Source organism: Lagenorhynchus albirostris, chromosome 9, assembly GCF_949774975.1.
Source record: "Lagenorhynchus albirostris chromosome 9, mLagAlb1.1, whole genome shotgun sequence".
Classification (NCBI taxonomy): Eukaryota; Metazoa; Chordata; class Mammalia; order Artiodactyla; family Delphinidae; genus Lagenorhynchus; species Lagenorhynchus albirostris.
In genome coordinates, this window is record NC_083103.1 from 12,952,730 (window position 1) to 12,970,777 (window position 18,048).

General features: G+C 52.9%; 1 protein-coding gene across 2 annotated transcripts; it reads left to right on the top strand.

Moving 5' to 3' along the window:
- The first annotated feature begins 1,319 nt into the window (after nt 1–1,319).
- On the top strand, nt 1,320–17,678 carry SPI1 (Spi-1 proto-oncogene). Of its 2 annotated transcripts, none has more exons than XM_060157707.1 (5): nt 1,320–1,529; nt 3,862–3,961; nt 15,361–15,548; nt 16,317–16,479; nt 16,961–17,678. In XM_060157707.1, the coding sequence occupies exons 1-5, from the start codon at nt 1,485–1,487 to the stop codon at nt 17,278–17,280; spliced, it is 816 nt and encodes a 271-aa protein (XP_060013690.1). In that variant the 5' UTR covers nt 1,320–1,484; the 3' UTR covers nt 17,281–17,678. The 2 variants fall into 2 exon arrangements, with proteins under 2 accessions (XP_060013690.1, XP_060013691.1); XM_060157708.1 differs by having other exon boundaries at nt 3,865–3,961.
- The last annotated feature ends 370 nt before the right edge of the window (nt 17,679–18,048 follow it).

Genomic DNA, 18,048 nt, shown 5'->3' on the forward strand with positions numbered 1-18,048 from the left:
AAAGGCCACAACAGTGAGAGGCCCACGTACCACAAAAAAAAAAAAAAAAAGTCTCTATTCATCCTTCTGCCCTCCAGACTAGATCAGGAATTCCCTGAAGGCAGGGATCTTGTCCAGTATCTTCCTCTTCTCCCAGTGCTCAGCATAAAGCCTGGAACTCAATTAATATTGGCAGGATACATGGATGGATGGATGGATGAATGGATGGATGGATAAGTGGATGGATGGATGGATGGATGGATGAGTGGATGGATGGATAGGTGGATGAAAAGGACCAATGGATGAAGAGATTGATAGCTGAACATCAAGTGGATAAACAGATGGAAATATGGGTGAATAACAGATGGATGGGCTGATATACGAACATATAGATGGCTACTTGGACAAGTAGATAAACAAATGGGTGAGTGGATGACAGACTAACAGATAAATGGATGAATGAATGCACAGTTGGATAAACTGGTAGACAAATGTATGACTGGCTTTGTGGGTGGATAGATGGATCGACAAACAGACAGATAAACAAATGGATGGGAAAATAGATGAATGGATGGACAGACAGGAAAAGTTTGTAAACTTGGAAGACTAGATTGATATTAAGGCATTGTTAAGGGGAGGGGACACTGAGAAATCTAGGCTGGGAGTAGAGCACCTAGGGATTTGGAAGAAGCGGTGGTCCTTAGGAAACTGGGAGGGGAGGGTGTAAGAACCCTTCTGGTGGAAGGGAAGCTGGTGGAGGGAAGGGGAAAGCGGTGCTGTGCTGAGGACCCTGCCCGGGAGCCCAGCCCCAGGCTGGATAGAACCCAGGGGTTGTGCCACCTACGGGCCCAGGAAGAGCCAGGCCTGGCACTCTGCTGGATCAGAGCCCTCAGACAACCAGGCTGACCCCAGAAAGCAGAGACCGCAAGAGGTCACCCACCCTTAACAGCTCTGACCCCAAGGAAGTGACTGTTGGCCACGTGGGGGTCTCAAGAGAAGCAGGTATTTGTGGGGTTAGGGGTTAGAGGTTAGAGAGCCTCTGCAGGGCCCGGGTGCAGGAAAGGCCTCCGGTGGTGGAGGCAGCCTTCCTCCCTCCCACTCTTCCTCCCACCCTAGCCCTCAAGGCCGCCCCTCACAGTCCCAGCTTCCTCTGGGCAGGGGGCCTGGCCCCCATGGCCTCCCAGGCCAGCCCCTGGAGCACCACCTGCCCCAGCCGGCCAGAGACTTCCTGTAGCGCAAGAGATTTATGCAAACAGGCTGGGGTGGTGATGTCACCCCAAGGGGACTATCTCCCAGCGGCAGGCCTTCGATAAAATCAGGAACTTGCGCTGGCCCTGCAATGTCAAGGGAGGGGGCTCACCCAGGGCTCCTGTAGCTCAAGGGGCAGGCCTGAGCCCTGTACCCGCCCTGAGTCCGTCCAGCCCCCGACGGGGCGCCCCATCCCCAGGGGCTCCGCACTGGCCCCCACCAAGGCAGGGGACCTGACCGGCTCGGAGCTCGGCTGGATGTTACAGGCGTGCAAAATGGAAGGGTTTCCCCTCGTCCCCCCTGTGAGTATTGGGGCTCCTCCGCCAGCCCAACCTGTGGCCCTCGGACGCCCACCCGCCTGCCTGCCAGCCCGCCGGCTGCCCTCCCACTATCAGTGGGAAGTTGGTGTTTCCTCCCTGGAGCTCCCGGCCTGAGATCCAGCAAGGGGGCCATTGGCTTTCTCGGAGCATGCCCTGGCGGGCTGAGGGCTGAGCCCATGGTGGAGCTGTGATCGGTGGGGCCTGAACGGTTATTTATAGATGGGGCTCGGGTGGCAGGCCGGAGCTCCACGGCAGGGTGCAGGGCTGAGGATGGTGAGGGTGGCGGCAGGGAGGTGGTGGCGGAGGAAATGGGGAGACTGGTGTGGGGGGGATGCCAGTCCCCAGGACGGTATGGGCTTGAGGGCAGGCGGCAAGAGGCCAGAGGTGGCCTGGGTGCTTCTGGAGACTGAGGCTGCCTTAAGCCTGGGTCCCCACCAGCCAGCCTGGGGCCTGGTACAGAGGACACGGTTGTTGACCCAAGGGTCTGGGGCTTGGGCCCTGGGCCCTCAGTGGCAGAGGCAGGGGTCGGGGCAGGCGCTGGGCCGGAGCAGTGAGGGGAGCAGAGGCTAGCCACGCAGTTAGGGTTGGGCTCTGGCTGGGGATCAGGGAGTGGAGGGCAGGGGCTGGTGCTGGGGACACCCCGGGGCTGAGATTGGGGCTGGGGTGGGAGCTGGGGGAGGTCAAGGGGGGAGCCTGGAGTGGGGGCAGGGCTGAGGCTGGAGGTGAAGAAGCAGGAGTCCCGGGGGACCCCGGGGAGGGAAGGGCAGCCGTCTGGGGCAGACCCCCTCTGCTGCTGCCCTCAGTGACAGTTGCAGCCTTCGGCAGGTGTCAGACCCGGGCCCTCTGAGAGGACCCCTCTCCCTTTTCCTACCCTGACCCAACTCAGCAGGGGTGGGGAGCCCTGGGGGGAGACGGGAAGGGCTTGGCAGGACCTGCCCACCTGACTCAGCTTTCCCGGCCTGGAGGCAGCTCCCTTCCCCCCCGCCCCACCCCAGCGGGGCCTCAGAGCCTGGGGGAGGCACCCCGGGCTTGACATCCCTCTGTGGGGTTGCGCTGCCTCCAAGCCCAGTGCCAGGCTCCTCCCTGGGTCGGACTCAGAACCAGCCAGCCCTTCGGCACCTGGCCCTGGCCCACCCTCCCCCGACCTGGGGGCCAGCAGTGGTGACAGAGGTGGTCCCGAGGAGAGCCAGCCCTGCCTCCAGAAAGCCACAGGCCCTGGGGTTTGGCCACCCTGTCTCTGCCCCTTGACCTCTGAATCCCTGAACTCCAGCTAGAGCGGGGCAGGAGGCACATCCCCTTGGGCTCCCACACCGCGCCCCAGCCCGGGGGCTACTCAGAGTGGGTCCTTGGAGGGTGGGCTACCAAGGCAGCCCTGGTTGCCGAACCAAGCCCTGAGGGCCGGAGTTACTGTTGTGCAATCCTCGGGCTCACACTGTGTGGGGGAGGAAAGGCCTGATGACTGCTGGGAAGCCTCCGGGAGCATTCCCTATGCCAGTGGGGTGGGGCGGGGGGGGAGGAAGACGAGGGAGCATCCCAGGGAGCGTGTCAGGAGGAGGGGGGAGGAGGGAGAGGCCCCCAAACCTGCCCCTGCCTGGGTGAGTCCTGTAAATTCCATCAGTGTGAACGGCCACTGCTAATGGTGGTGGCCCTGGGCACCGGCTAAGAGAGAGAGTGGGTGTCAGGGCGGGGCTGTAGCAGGACGACAAGCGTGTGTGCCGTGGCGTGAGTGTGTAGGTGGAGTGAGAGTGACCGAGGAAGGGTGTGGGTATGAGTGTGTGGGTTAATGCATTTGCAGGCAAGTGGGTGGATACGTGTGTTAATCCCAGTGACGCTGCATGTGCCTACAGGTGGGTGCATAATGGGGTGTGTGTGTGTGACGACAAGCGTGTGTAAGTGTGAGTGACCCCCAGAGCGAGTGTGAGGGCTGTGAGTGGACGGGGGGGTGAGAGTTCGCATGTAAGAGTGTGGGTAGAAGTGTGTCACGGGGAGTATGTATGTGTTTGGGGGGTGTAGGCATATCAGTGTGACCGTGAGAGGGTGCGTGCGTGTGGCTGGGATCCGGGCACATGCTAGGATGTGAGTATGAGTATGAGTGTGAGGTGACGGGCTGTCCTCTCAGACCTGGTCCTCTTTTGACCTCTGACCTCCAGGGTCCCTGTCACCCCCTTTCTGCAGGAGCCAAGGCTCTTGCTCCCCTGGGTCCCCCTCTACCTCTCTCTATGGCCTCTCCCAGTTCCAAGCAGAGAGAGGGCTGTAAGCCTGATACAGACGCTCTCCCGGCCACATTCCCAGCCCTGACACCCTCCTCTCTCAGCAGCCATCGGAAGATCTAGTTCCCTATGACACGGATCTCTACCAACGCCAAACGCACGAATATTACCCCTATCTCAGCAGTGATGGAGAGAGCCACAGCGGTGAGTACCGGGCCCCGGCCCAGCCCCACTTCCCCAGCCTGGCCTGCGCGCCCAAGCACGGCTGGGTTCCGGGGAGAAGGGAAAGAAGCCTCATTCCCAGGGCTTCTTTGGAACTCTGAGAATCAGATCCAGTTAGCTCTTGGGGATGTGAATTCACTATCCTGACCCCCGACAGTCCTGCTTCCCAACACCCCACACCCCAGCCTGCATTTATGGAGGATCCTTGCTGTATCCAGGCACGGGTTAGCTGCTTCTACATTTATCTTCTTGTCCAACACTTTTGGCCTTTTTACACACGAGGAAACAAGCTAAGCGGCTACGGGACTTGTACAAGGTGGCACAGCCGGTCAGGGGGCTCCAGCTCTGTCGGTCTGCTCCAGGCCCAGTGCTTTTCCACCTTCCCCTCCCCCAATTCCCCGTCTTCCTCTCCGTTCTTGTCTCACATACACGCACTAACCCCTCATCTCCTTGCTGGGGCAGCCCCGCTCCCTGCTGTGTGTGGCTAGCAGAATTTGTCTATTGACATTTGGGCTGGATAACGCTATGTTGTGAGGCCTGTCTTGTGCATTGTAGGATATCTGGCAGCATCTCTGGCTTCCACCCACTAGATGCCAGCAGTACTGCCAATCATGACAACCAAAAATGTCTCCGGCATTGCCAAGTGTCCCCTGGGGGGGCAGAACCGCTCCTATGTGAGAGCTGCTGAGCTGAAGGAAAGGCTCTGAGGACGCCCTCATTCAGTAGGGGCTGAAGACCCCAGTCTGTTCGGGGCGGGGGCGAGGATGGGGCCTGGGCCAGGGGCGTTTTCCATCTGGGCCTAACTGTGCTCCCCCAAGGCTCAGCCTTGTTCCTGAAGCAAATTCAGGGGAGGAGAGAGAGGCCTTCAACGCCTGGGACCTGGGCAGGGAGATAAGAGAGGTTACCTGAGGTGGATCTTGGTATAGCGATGAGACATCTCTGAACCAAAGGCCAGGTGGCCTAGTTAATGGATCTTCACTGGAGGATTCTTCGGGGGGTCTGAGACCTGGGCAGGCCAGACACTGGGGTTTCTGCAGTCCGAGAGGGACAGGTGTGCTATGTGCCACAGCTGAGGAAGGTTTCACACCTGAGGGCCACACCTGGGAGCCATTCACACCTCCATTCTGCTGGCATATCTATGGCCGTTTAAACCTGACGGCCACACCCAGAGATGCCATTTGTGGTGAGTCCTTATTTAGGGCCCTCACATCCAGATGCCAAACCTTGCGAACGGTTTCAACTGGAACTCACACCTGACAACTACTATAAAGACTATACCTAGAAGCCGTGTCTTGGGAGTACGTGGTGGATGTACTTCAAGGTCATATATGGGAACACACAGGCTTCTTTCAGAGCTCTAGGGCTAGAAAGTCTTTAAAAATACCCTTTTTCTCATCCGTTTAAGCTTGTTTATAATTCTACAAGAAATGCATCCTCTCTGTGGAAAATCCAGACAATTTAGAGAGTGTCCCTCATCCAACTCTATCCCCAGATCCCCCCGCTGCCAGGGTCAAGGGCTGGGTCTCCCTGATCCAGAGACCTGCGCACACACCCTTCCACCAAGCAGTTCGGGACCAGAGAAAGTCCCTGTTTGAGGACTGGCGCCCCCTGGTGGCTTCAGGCAGCAGGACAGCTCGGGTCCCAGCAAGCTCAGGGCTACTTCTGACCCCTTCCAGCATTAGGGATCCTTTCTCCTCTGGCCTGACCCCTTCGCGGTTTCATTGGGTTTGGGTGCATTTCTTTTGGGTCTATTGAAGCCTCATTTTCTCCTCCTGTGATATGGGTGTGCTATGGGTTTATATATCTAGAAACCAGCTAGGCCTGGGGTGGGCTGATGGAGTGAGCACTTTAGAGAAAGCCAGTGCTTTCCTGGCTCAGTGACCAGGCAGATCCCTTATATCTGGGGTGGGGCTCTAGGAGTGACTCCTAATTGGATGTGTGAGCTCCCCATTTGGGTCCTTCAGACCCAAACCCTTCATAGACTCCTCCAGTGTCCCCAGGTGTTCTGGTCCCTATTCACAACCCCCGCCTCCCCGCCACACCCCTGCCATCACGGCCCACCGGGCCATCTGTTCTGTCCCTTCTTAATATCTTTTGGAAGGTATTCTCTGAAGACTCAAGAGTAGAGACACCCGCACATTCTTCCACCTGTTCCTGCACGTCCTCTGCATCTGTATTTTTAGGTGGTGAGGCTTAGTGAAGAGGCACTGGGGCCAGACCTGGGTCTAGTCCTGGCTCCATCACTCACTAGTGTGTAACCTTGGAGCAAGTGACTTAACCCCTCTAAGCCGCTGTTTCTTCATCTATAAAACTGAGGGCATGAAAACACTCCACAGAGTTGCAATGATTAAATGAGGTTAACACATGTAATATATGAGGTAATATACTGAGTACAAGGCCCAGTAAACTTTCAGGACATAGTATGTTAGCTTTACTGAATCCCCCCAGGCGGAAGGGATGAAGCAGCTGAGAGAGTAGAGAAGCACAGAAGGTTCTGTGACAGATCAAGTGGGTCATTTTCCAATGCCCCAGATGACAGCCAGCCAGGCACCCACTCATCCATCCATCCACTCCCCTCCCACCCACCAGCCACCCACCCATTCTTCCAACACTTATTGTCCAATCCACTTGTCCACTCATCCCCTCATTTGTCCATCCACCAAATAATCTCTGATCATATGCCATTCGCCAGAAACTGTTCTAGGCACTGGAGGTTCCATGATGAGCAGGCCAGGCAAGGCCACTGCCCTTGTAGAGCTTACAGTCCAGTGAGGGAGAGAGACAGTGAAAAATCAAACTAACAGACATGTACTAATAAGTCCTATGGAAAGTAGAGTAACGTGATTCGGAGTGTCTAGGTGGGGGACACTTTAACTGGGTGGTCAAGGAAGGCCTGTGAGGAGGTGGCAGCTGAGTGGAAATCTGAGTGCAGGGAAGGAACATGAATGTCAAGGCAGGTAGGGACAGGTGTTCTAGGGAGAGAGAACAGCAAGTGCAAGAGCAGGAGGGACCTCCCCCGAGGACCAGAGTGGCCAGTGAGCACAGGGGGGCAGAAACAAAATGAAGCCAGAGGGGTCTGCAGGGGGCAGATCACCCAGGGCGTGATGGCCGTGGCAGAAGTTTGGGTTTTATCCTGCATCTAATGGGAAGCCATTGGAGGGTTCTGAGCAGGGAAATGACATGATCTGAATAATCTTTGTGTGTGTGTGTGTGTGTGTGTGTGTGTGTGTGTGTGTGGTAAAAATCTAAATAAATTGTAAGTGTTTAATTTTAATTATTAAAACAAGAAATACCCATTGCAAACAATTTTAAAATACAACAGCATAGCAAGTGAAATATTAGCCTCTTCCCGTTCTTATTCTTCCCTGACAGCACCTTGGTCTATCCTTGCAGATATTTTATTTGACATGTATAATCCTGTATGTTTGTAAGTGTATACGTCCACATGTGCATATTCTATCCGTTCAAAAGTGGACTGTAGTGTCATACTGTTCTGCAATCTGCTACTTTTTACATAAACTTATCATAGTCATTCCTCCATGGCATACATAACAACCAGAGATAGATAAAAGCTATTTCTCTAGTCTTTCTATTACAGGGCTATGTAAGTGTATATATGAAGATTTGAAATAGAGACTTAGAACAGCCTTTATTTATTCATTCACATACACTTATTGAGTACTTTCTATATGCTAGGTGGAGATGAATCTAGCTTGATTTTTTACTTTGAGGCATCTGTTCACTTGTACTATGAAAGATGAGAACTTGACTTTCTAGGTATTTATAACACACACACACACACTCACACTCACACTTCTCCACATATACCAAGATACTTATAGTAACTTTTTCCCTTCTTTATCATTTTATTACTGTAATGGGCATACAACGTAAGTGTATAAGTATAAGGTGTGACAGCATAATGACCTCACACACATGTACATTGTGAAATGATTACCACATAAGTTTAGTTAACATCCATCACCTCATATACTTACAAAAGAATTTTTTTCCCCTTGTAATGAGAACTTTTAGGCGAAACTCTCTTGACTTTCAAAGTTGCCACACAGCAGTGTTAACTATAGTCATCGTGTACATAACATCCCCAGGACTTATTTATCTTACACCTGGAAGTTTGTACCTTAGACCACCATCACCCAATTTCCCCTGTCCCTCTCCCCACCACTACTTCTGGCAACCACAAATCTGATCTCTTTTTCTGAATTTAGCTTTTTCTTTAGATTCCACCTATAAGTGAGATCATACAGTGTTTGTCTTCCTTTGTATTCTAACTTTTGTTAAATCAGTATCTGAATTTTCCATTATTAGGACCATGTGAATATTACTCACAGCTGAGCCACATGGCGTACTTTGATTACCTGTACTTTCTCGTCGCTGTGTTTCTGAGGGTCAGTGTAGCAGGGAGATGGAGACCTCACGCTGCAACCAGGCTGCTGGGAGTCACACCCCAACTCCTCACTACTGGGTGGGGTGACCTGGGGCAAGACATCTCACCCCTCTGTGCCCCAACTTCTTCTTTCTTTTTATAAATTTATTTATTTATTTTTGGCTGGGTTGGGTCTTCGTTGCTGGGCGTGGGTTTTCTCTAGTTGCCGCGAGGGGGGCTACTCTTCATTGCAGTGCGCAGGCTTCTCATTGCGGTGGCTTCTCTTGTTGCGGAGCTCCGGCTCAGGCACACAGGCTTCAGTAGTTGTGGCACACAGACTCAGTAGTTGTGGCTCACGGGCTCTAGGGCACAGGTTCAGTAGTTGTGGCGTACGGGCTTAGTTGCTCCGCGGCACGTGGGATCTTCCCGGACCAGGGCTCGAACCCATGTCTCCTGCATTGGCAGGCGGATTCTTAACCACTGCGCCACCAGGGAAGTCCTTCAACTTCTTCTTAATGATACCTACTTCACAGGATTGCTGTAAGGAAGGAATGAGTTACTACAGTTAAAATGCTTAGAACAGTGAATACTATATAAGGATTTATTGCTCTTCTCATTATACTCTCCTAAGAAAGGATGTATGGGAGGTAAGGTTTTGTTCTTGTTGTTTGTTTTACCTGGTGTCTTTATGCTCTCACTTGATTAACAGTAGTTTGGCTGTGTACAGAAATCTAAGTTGAAAATCATTTTTTTTCTCACTGAAATTGAAAGCATTTCTCTACTGTCCTCTGGTTACTAGAGTTTTTCTTAGGAAATCTGATGTCATTCTATGTCCTCTTTTTGAATGTAACCATTTTTGGTGATTTTTTTGTTTTTTGGTTTTTTTTTTTTTCTGTTTGGTTTTGTTTTGTCTCTCTGGAAGTTTTCAGTATCTTCTCCCAACACCTAGTGGTTCCACTGAATAAGCTTTTAAAAAGATCACTCTGGCTGCTGTGTGGAGAGTAGATGGAGAGGAGACAAGAGTAGGAACGGGGGGAAAGCACAGTAGAAAACCACTGGAATAATCCAGGCGAGAGATGACGGTGGCTTGGACAAGGGTGGTGGCGAGAGAGACAGAAAGGAGCAGACAGGGACTTCCCTGGCGGTCCAGTGGTTAGGACTCTGTGCTCTCGCTGCTGAGAGCCCAGGTTCGATCCCTGGTTGGGGAACTAAAATCCCACAAGCCACACAGCGTGGCCAAAAAAAAAAGAAAAGGAAAAAAAGGAAAGGAGCAGACAGATTTAGGATAGATTCTGAAGGTAGAGCTCACAGAATTTGCTATTTATTATTATTATTTTTAAACTGTGATAAAATGCACATAATTTAAAATTTACTATCTTAACCATTTTCAAATGTACAGTTCAGTGGCATTAAGAACATTCACATTGTTGTGCAACCGTCACCACCATCCATCCCCAGAACTCTTTTCATCTTGCAAAACTGACACTCTGTACCAATTAGACAATAACTCCCCATTGCCCCCTCCCCTCAGACCCTGGCAACCACCATTCTACTTTCTGTTTCTATGAACTGGACTACAGTAACTACTTCATATTCATGGAATCATGCAGTATCTCTCTTTTTGTGACTGGCTTATTTTACTGAGCATATGATATCCTCAAGGTTCATCGACGTTGCAGCATAGGTCAGAATTTCCTTCCTTTTTAAAGCTGGATAATATTCCATCATACGTTTATACCACATTTTGTTTATCCATCCATCTCTTGATGGACACGTGACTTGCTTCTACCTTTTGGCTATTGTGAGCAATGCTGCTGTGAACATGGGTATAAAAATATCTTTTTGAGATCCTGCTTTCAGTTCTTTTGGGATATATACCCAGAAGTGGAACTGTTGGATTATAAGGTAATTCTATTTTTAATTTTTTGAGGACCCACCATACTGTTTTCCATAGTGGCTGCACCATTTTACATTCCTACCAACACTGCACAGGGATTCCATTTCTCCACATCCTTGCCAACACTTGTTATTTTCTGTTTTTTTTTGTGTGTGTGTGGTACGCGGGCTCTCACTGCTGTGGCCTCTCCCGTTGCGGAGCACAGGCTCCGGACGCGCAGGCTCAGCGGCCATGGCTCACGGGCCCAGCCGCTCCGCGGCATGTGGGATCCTCCCGGACCGGGGCACGAACCCGCGTCCCCTGCATCGGCAGGCGGACTCTCAACTATTGCGCCACATGGGAAGCCCCCTATTTTCTGTTTTTTAAACCATTTTTTAAATTGAAGTATAGATAATTTACAATGTTGTGTTAGTTTCAGGTGTACAACAAAGTGATTCACTGAGTTATATATATTCTTTTTCAGATTCTTTTCCATTATAGGTTATTAGAAGATATTGAATATAATTCTCTGCACTATACAGTAGGTCCTTGTTGTTCTGTTTTTTGATAGTAGCCATCCTAATGGGTGTGATAGGATTTGCTATTTGCAGTGGGATTGTTGAAGGAAATGGAGTTCCAAAGTATGACCCTTCTCTTGTCCTTCTATCTTTCCAAACACTTATTCATCTTTTCATACAATAGACCATCCACCAATTTATTCACATATTCATCTAATCATCCATTCATTCACCTTTCCAAGTGTTCTTCCTTCCCCCCACCAAACCCTCCATGCATCTCCCACTGACTTATACATCTAATAAATATATGCTAAGCATCTTTTACATGCCAGGCACATTGCTAGGTGCTGTAGAGTGAATAAAACACAGGTCCTATATCTTTGTAACAAGGGAAATAACTAAAACCTTAATAGTTAGGATACGATGTAGAAAGTAACAAGAAACATGAGACCCGGAACTCTCTGCTGTCTGGCCCTCAGTTTCCATATCTGAACAATTTGCAGGAGGGCTGGGCTTAAGGAGCCCTCGTCCACTGGTCTGTGATTTCCTGTGAAGGTTTTCTTCTCATCCCTTGCTTTCTTAATTCCTCATCTTCCTTCTCTTATCTTGATCTTACTTCTCCTTCCCTGGGGTGAGCCCTGGCTTCAGGCTGGGGTTTCTGCTCTGAGGAGAAAAGGTCAACTGAATGACACTTAAGGCTTGAATTTTGTGTGTGTGGCGGGGAGGGGGGCGGGGGGTTGTTTTAAATATCATTTTATTTTTGTCCTAGTGACATGCAGGTATTAGTGACACCAAAAAACTGAGTTAGAATAGGAATGTGTGGGCAGGACTTTGGTCCCAGATTGGGAGCTGGTTTACAGGGAGAAAGTGAAAGATTTTGGTAAATGGGTAATTGTTGGCTGGATGAATGAAGGTTCAATGATGGATGGAAGGATGGATGATGGATAATGGATGGATGGATTAAATGATGGATGATGAATGGGTGGATGATAGATGGATTATGGTTGGATGATGGATGGGTGGACGGATGGGTGATGGGTGGATGATGGATGGATGGATGATGGGTGGATGATGGATGGGTGGATGGATGGATGGATGGGTGGAAGGACGGATGGATGGGTGGATGATGGATGGGTGGATGGATGGATGATGGGTGGATGATGGATGGGTGGACGGATGGGTGATGGGTGGATGGATGGATGATGGGTAGATGATGGATGGGTGGATGGACGGATGATGAATAATGAATGAGGGGTAAATGACGGTAGACAGACAGATGGATAAGAGCAGCCTGTAAATTCTCTCTGTCACCAAGGGCCTTACTTAAAGCTTTCCTTAGCAGTCTTTTTCCTGAGAGGTGGTATGGCGTAGTGGTAAGAGTTTAGTTCCTGGAGTCATACACAGGTGGGTTTGGATCCTGACTCTACCAATGACTGTCTATGGACAAGGGACTTAATGCCTTTGAGTCACAGTTTCCTCATATGCAAAAGGAATATCATACTATAGTGGCCACCTTGTCAGAGCTAAGGTGAGGATTAAATGAGATAATGTGGATTAAGTACTTAGCATAGTGCCTGGTACATAAAAAACACATTAAAAGTTAACATTTATTGGTCACTTAATCAAATATTGATTGAGGCCTAGTACGTGTTGGGTGCCTAACAGGCTGTAGAAGGGAGGGTCCAGAGCTATCCCCAGATATGCAAAGCACACTACATTCTTTTGAGGAGCAGAGTTCATGCTAAAGGGGCAGAAGTTGCAGGATAGTCTGGGTGACCTCTTGAAGTGACAAAAAGGGATAAAGCAATGCATTCATGAGCAGTCATCCAGAAATGAGGTCCAAAGAGCCCAGGAGTGCTGACCTTTGCATTAGGATGGACTCCTGGCATTGTGTTCCTTCAGAGGGCCCCATCCTTGGAACGCCTCTGCCTACCAAACAGACAGCATTTATTACATAAATGCTAAGCCCTCAAATCAAGGGTAAAGGCAAGGTTTCCGTTGGGCTTTTTGAAACCTTAATTGTAGCCCAAGAGTCTCTGTTGCAGCTTTCAGGGGACCCTGGGGCAGGTTTCCAGAGCCTCAGTGAGCCAAGGAACCTCCTTAGGATCCTCTTAAAGGCCAGATTCCCAGGTCTCCTGTTGGCGCTGATGATTCCGTGGGTCTCCAGTGGGCTGGGGCTTTTCCAGCCCCCAAAGTGACTCCGATGAGGGTGTACTGAGACCTGCTATGGAAAGTGCTGGCCTCAGGCTGGGCCCACCAGAGTGAGCCCATGGGTCTCAGGAGGAGCTAGAACAGAAGTGGGGAGCAGGAGAGAAAGACAGAACACAGGGGCTCCCCAACCCAGAACTGGAGTAGGTGTGAGCATGTGGCGTTGGTGGGCAGGACACAGCATCCTATAACAATCTGGGCACTTCAGCCTGGGCAGGAGAAGGCAAAAATGGGAAGGGCCAGGAGTGGGGCCGGAGGGCAGCTCTACAGCTAAAGAGGAACCTGGATCCACTCACCAAATCCCAGGGCCCCAAAGAGCCCCTCGCTAAAAGACAAAGCGAACCCTCCCAGAGCAAGTGGAGAATTTCTGGGTCTTGTTAACTCACGCAAGATGAAAGTACAAATTCAATGTTGCTGTGTTTTGTTTTCCCTTCAGATTTGGATAATTTTCTGAAGGAGAGTCAGAGTTCTTAAGAGGATAGGATTTACTCATTCATTCATTCATTCCAGAAATGTTTGTTCAGTGCCTACTGCGTCTAGGCACTGGGAATACAGAGGTGAACAAAACCAGTCCCTGCCTTCGGTGCAGCGCTGGGCCCCCAACTCCAGCCTCTGGGAGAAAGTGACAGCCAGGGCCCTCGAACTATTTCTCTGGGCCACAGACTAAGGTGGCAGGGAGCAAGGGAAGATGAGGAACTCACACATATTAAAGCATCTGCTGTTTGCTCAAGTGCTGATTTAGGCTCTCTAAAGCGAGCATTAAACATTAATAATACTAATTACTATAATGATGATGATAGTTAATGTTTTACCGAGTCTTCTTTTGTGTCCTGTTCTGTTCTAAGTGCTTTGCGGGCATTAGCTCATTTAACCCTCACAGCAAGCCTATGAGATGGGTGTAATTATTAGCTCCATCTCGCAACTGAGGCAACAGGCATAGAGAAGTAGAATGACCTGCCCGGTGTCGCTCAGGGCTAAGTGGCAGAGCCAGGATTCGAACCCAGCTCTGGCCAAATCATGTACTTTCTCTCTCCTATGCCATGCGGCTTCACGGAGGTGGGAGCCTGGATTGTGGGTTCAAATGATTCCACACGTGGACTGGACCTCAGTAACCACTCAGTTGGGTCTCTGACTTTTGCAGTGGGGAATCAGAGGCTCAGGGAGATAAAATGTCTTGTCCAGGGTCACACAGCAAAGCCACCACAGAGCAAGATTTGAAAGTGAGTCTTCTGATAACCAGTGCAGAGCCAAAACAACACATGTCATTTCTTAGGGATGTGTGAGTATGTGTTTGTGAGAAAGAAACAGAAAGACACACACACACACATACACACACACACACACACACACGCACACGCACACCAGGCAGGTGATGGTCCCCCCTACGCGGCCCTGTGTTTGTCCTGGAGACGCCAACCTGGCTTAGCACCCTGTACACTCCCTCTTGGGACACACGAGAAAATCCCTCTTGTCACTTTATCACCACATCTTCTTTTGGACCCCAGGAAGTCCTCAGACATGTGGCAGTTTTTGTTCCTGGAAATGGTGCCCAGAGAAACCGTGTTGAAGGCCGGCTCCAGTCCCAGGCAGGGCTCCCAGTGGCACGTAGCTATTCCCCAAACTCAAAGCCACCCTACCGCAGACTCTGAAAGCACCCACCAGGGAGTTTCTGGGAAAGCCTCGGGTCCCCGCATCTTTGCTGGAACACAGGTGGAGCTGCCCAAGGACATGGCCTTGAGGGAGCGGCACCGGGAGCCCAGACAAGTTCCGGCGTGTGAGGAATGTCAGCCCTGTGACTTTGCAGTCACACCTTGGCCACGTGACAAGGCTGTGAGCTGTGACGGTGGGCAGCCAGTCAGCTCAGGGACCGCGGCTGGGTCTTAAGGGGAGGAGAGGGGACTCAACATTCCCCAAGGGCTGGCTCTGGGCCTAGGAGGTTTTACAACTGTGAACTCATGTGTATCCTCCCGGTAACTATTATCCCCACTTTATAGGTGAGTCAATGGAGGCCAGAGGGGTCCATGCACGCGTTTGAGGTCACACACAAAGTAAACGGCAGAGCCAGGATTCGGACTCTTTGGCTCAAAAGCCTGCGTCCTTGTGATCGCACGCGTGGCAGGGTAGAACGGTTGTTGAGAACACAGCCTTTGCCTCGGACCTGGGTCCCAGCTCTGCCACGGATGAGGCCTTTGACTGCAGGCGTGCTATGTAGCCCCTCCAAGCCTCAGTATCCTCATCTATAGAATGGGGGTCGGAAAACAACAGGGTGGGGCGTGAGGTGATTAATGTCAACTTGCCGTCCAGCCTGGTCCGTGGCGATTATTATACGGTGACACGGGCCTGGCATTATTATTCTTTAATTAGCATAAACCTTTCCTGCCCTGCCCCCCAGACCATTACTGGGACTTCCACCCGCACCACATGCACAGCGAGTTCGAGACCTTCCCCGAGAACCACTTCACGGAGCTGCAGAGCGTGCAGGCCCCGCAGCTGCAGCAGCTCTACCGCCACATGGAGCTGGAGCAGATGCACGTGCTCGACACACCCATGGCGCCCACCCACGCCAGCCTTGGCCACCAGGTGCGTGCGGGGCCACCCGGCCTGGCCCAGCCCAGCCCGTGGCCTGCGGTGAGGCCGGCGCTTCGCAGGAAGCTGACGCGGGCTCTTACTCAACTCGGCTTCCTGCCTCACAGCGCCAACGGCGGCCAGAGCTTCAACGGCCGCCTCCTGACCCCCCGACTGACCCCGTGACCCCACACCCCTTATCTCCTCTCGCCCCACCATGGACAGAGCCCAGATCATCCCCGCGTCCCCACTGATCCTCCCGAGCCTGAAGGCCCGGCCCTGGGCACCTCCCGACCCCCATTCGCTGACCCCTCACGGATCCAGCACCCAAGTCCCTGTGCCCTGACCTCCACTGACCTCTACGGCCCCTCCTCCTCCCCAGCGACCCTAACCCCAGTGACCTCCACTGACCTTCACGACCCTCACGGACCTCCACCGCCTCTTGGTGCCCTTGCCACTCGCCTACACAACCCCGTTCGCTCCAGTGCCTGACTCTCTAGCACCTCTTCCCCCCAGGGCTGCTGCCGGTCCGTGCGCTTCCTTCCCCGGGCCACGCCGCCCTGAACCAGGGAGATGCGTGGGAATTCAGGGGCCCCTTGTCCCCATAACCTGCCCCCTGTGTGGGGTGACCCCGCCTGACCTTCAGGGTGCCCAGCCTTCTCCCAAATCCCTCTGCCCCGCGCCAGCACCCCCTCTTCTCTCACGCAGTCAACCCCGACCTGGCAGCCCTGAGCTTTGAACTGCCCCTCAGTGACCTCAACCCTCCTTCCGCCGCCTTTCCAGGTCTCCTACCTGCCCCGGATGTGCCTCCCGTACCCCTCCCTGTCCCCGGCTCAGCCCAGCTCGGATGAGGAGGAGGGTGAGCGGCAGAGCCCCCCACTGGAGGTGTCTGACGGGGAGACTGATGGCCTGGAGCCAGGGCCTGGCCTGCTGCACGGGGAGACAGGTAGGGGGCCCAGTCCCACCCCTGACCGAGCCTGGGCCCAGCCGTGACCCGGTCCGTCCGTGCGCCCCGTACCCACCGCGGCCAAGGCCGACGGACTCGGCAGTCAAGCCACAGAGCTGAGTGCGTGTGTATGGGGGGGTGTGTGTGTGTGTGTGTGTGTGTGTGTGTGTGTGTGTGTGTGTGTGTGTGTGTGTGTGTGTGTGTGTGTGTGTGTGTGTGTGTGTGTGTGTGTGTGTGTGTGTGTGTGTGTGTGTGTGTGTGTGTGTGTGTGTTTGACATGTGTCTTCACGTGTGTTTAATGAGGGCGCCTGGGGCAGTCTGTCCCCGCGCACGTGTCTGAGCACGTGTGCCGAGGCCGAGCGTGGCAGTGGGTGTGCGCATGCTCGCTGGTGACCTTTCCCCAGAGACCACCCCGGGGGGTCCCACGTCAGGGGGAGGCGGACTGGGTCCCCGCGTGGGCGCTGACCACCTCCGGCCGCAGGCAGCAAGAAGAAGATCCGCCTGTACCAGTTCCTGCTGGACCTGCTGCGCAGTGGCGACATGAAGGACAGCATCTGGTGGGTGGACAAGGACAAGGGCACCTTCCAGTTCTCGTCCAAGCACAAGGAGGCGCTGGCGCACCGCTGGGGCATCCAGAAAGGCAACCGCAAGAAGATGACCTACCAGAAGATGGCCCGCGCGCTTCGCAACTACGGCAAGACGGGCGAGGTCAAGAAAGTCAAGAAGAAGCTCACCTACCAGTTCAGTGGGGAGGTGCTGGGCCGCGGGGGCCTGGCCGAGCGGCGCCACCCGCCCCACTGAGCCCAGGCCCGAGCCCGCCGGGCCGCCAGGCCTCCCCTCTGGCCATAGCATTAACCCCCCGCCCGGCCGGACACAGGGGGGAAGCTCCCAGGGGCCAGGGGCAGGACTGGGGCGGGCCAGGCCTCGCCTCCCCGCCCACCCCCTCCTCCTCCAAGCCCCGCCCACACCCCTGCTTCGCCTCCCACCAGGACTCCAGCCCCGGCTCCAGAAAGCCACCTGGGCGTCTGGCCCCAGCAAGGGTCAGCTTCCTTAGTACCAGGGGTGCTTCCTTGGGAGTTCGAAGTCATCGTATTTGTGTAAATTGAACCTTCCTCTTTAAGCATCCCTTTCTCTCCACACCTCTCCCCCATCAGCTTCCTCAGGAATACCAGTTATTAAAGTTATTCTCAGTGAGTCCTCTTGCAGCACAGAGAGTCTCTTTTAAAATTTTTTGTGCACCTTGTCTGCTCCCCGCCCCCCATCTGATCCCTCTTTTTCTCATCTGTCCATCGGGCATTTACCAAGGATACTACCCAATGCTGGTTGCTGGGGACGTGAGGAAAGATGACACTTCGTGCCTGACTAGGAGTCAGAGCCGGTGGAAAGAACGAATCCTTAGTTGTTCTTAGAGGAATAAATCATTAAAAAGCCCTCTGCGGGCTTCCCTGGTGGCGCAGTGGTTGAGAGTCCGCCTGCCGATGCAGGGGACACAGGTTCGTGCCCCGGTCCGCGAAGATCCCACATGCCGCGGAGCGGCTAGGCCCGTGAGCCATGGCCGCCGAGCCTGCG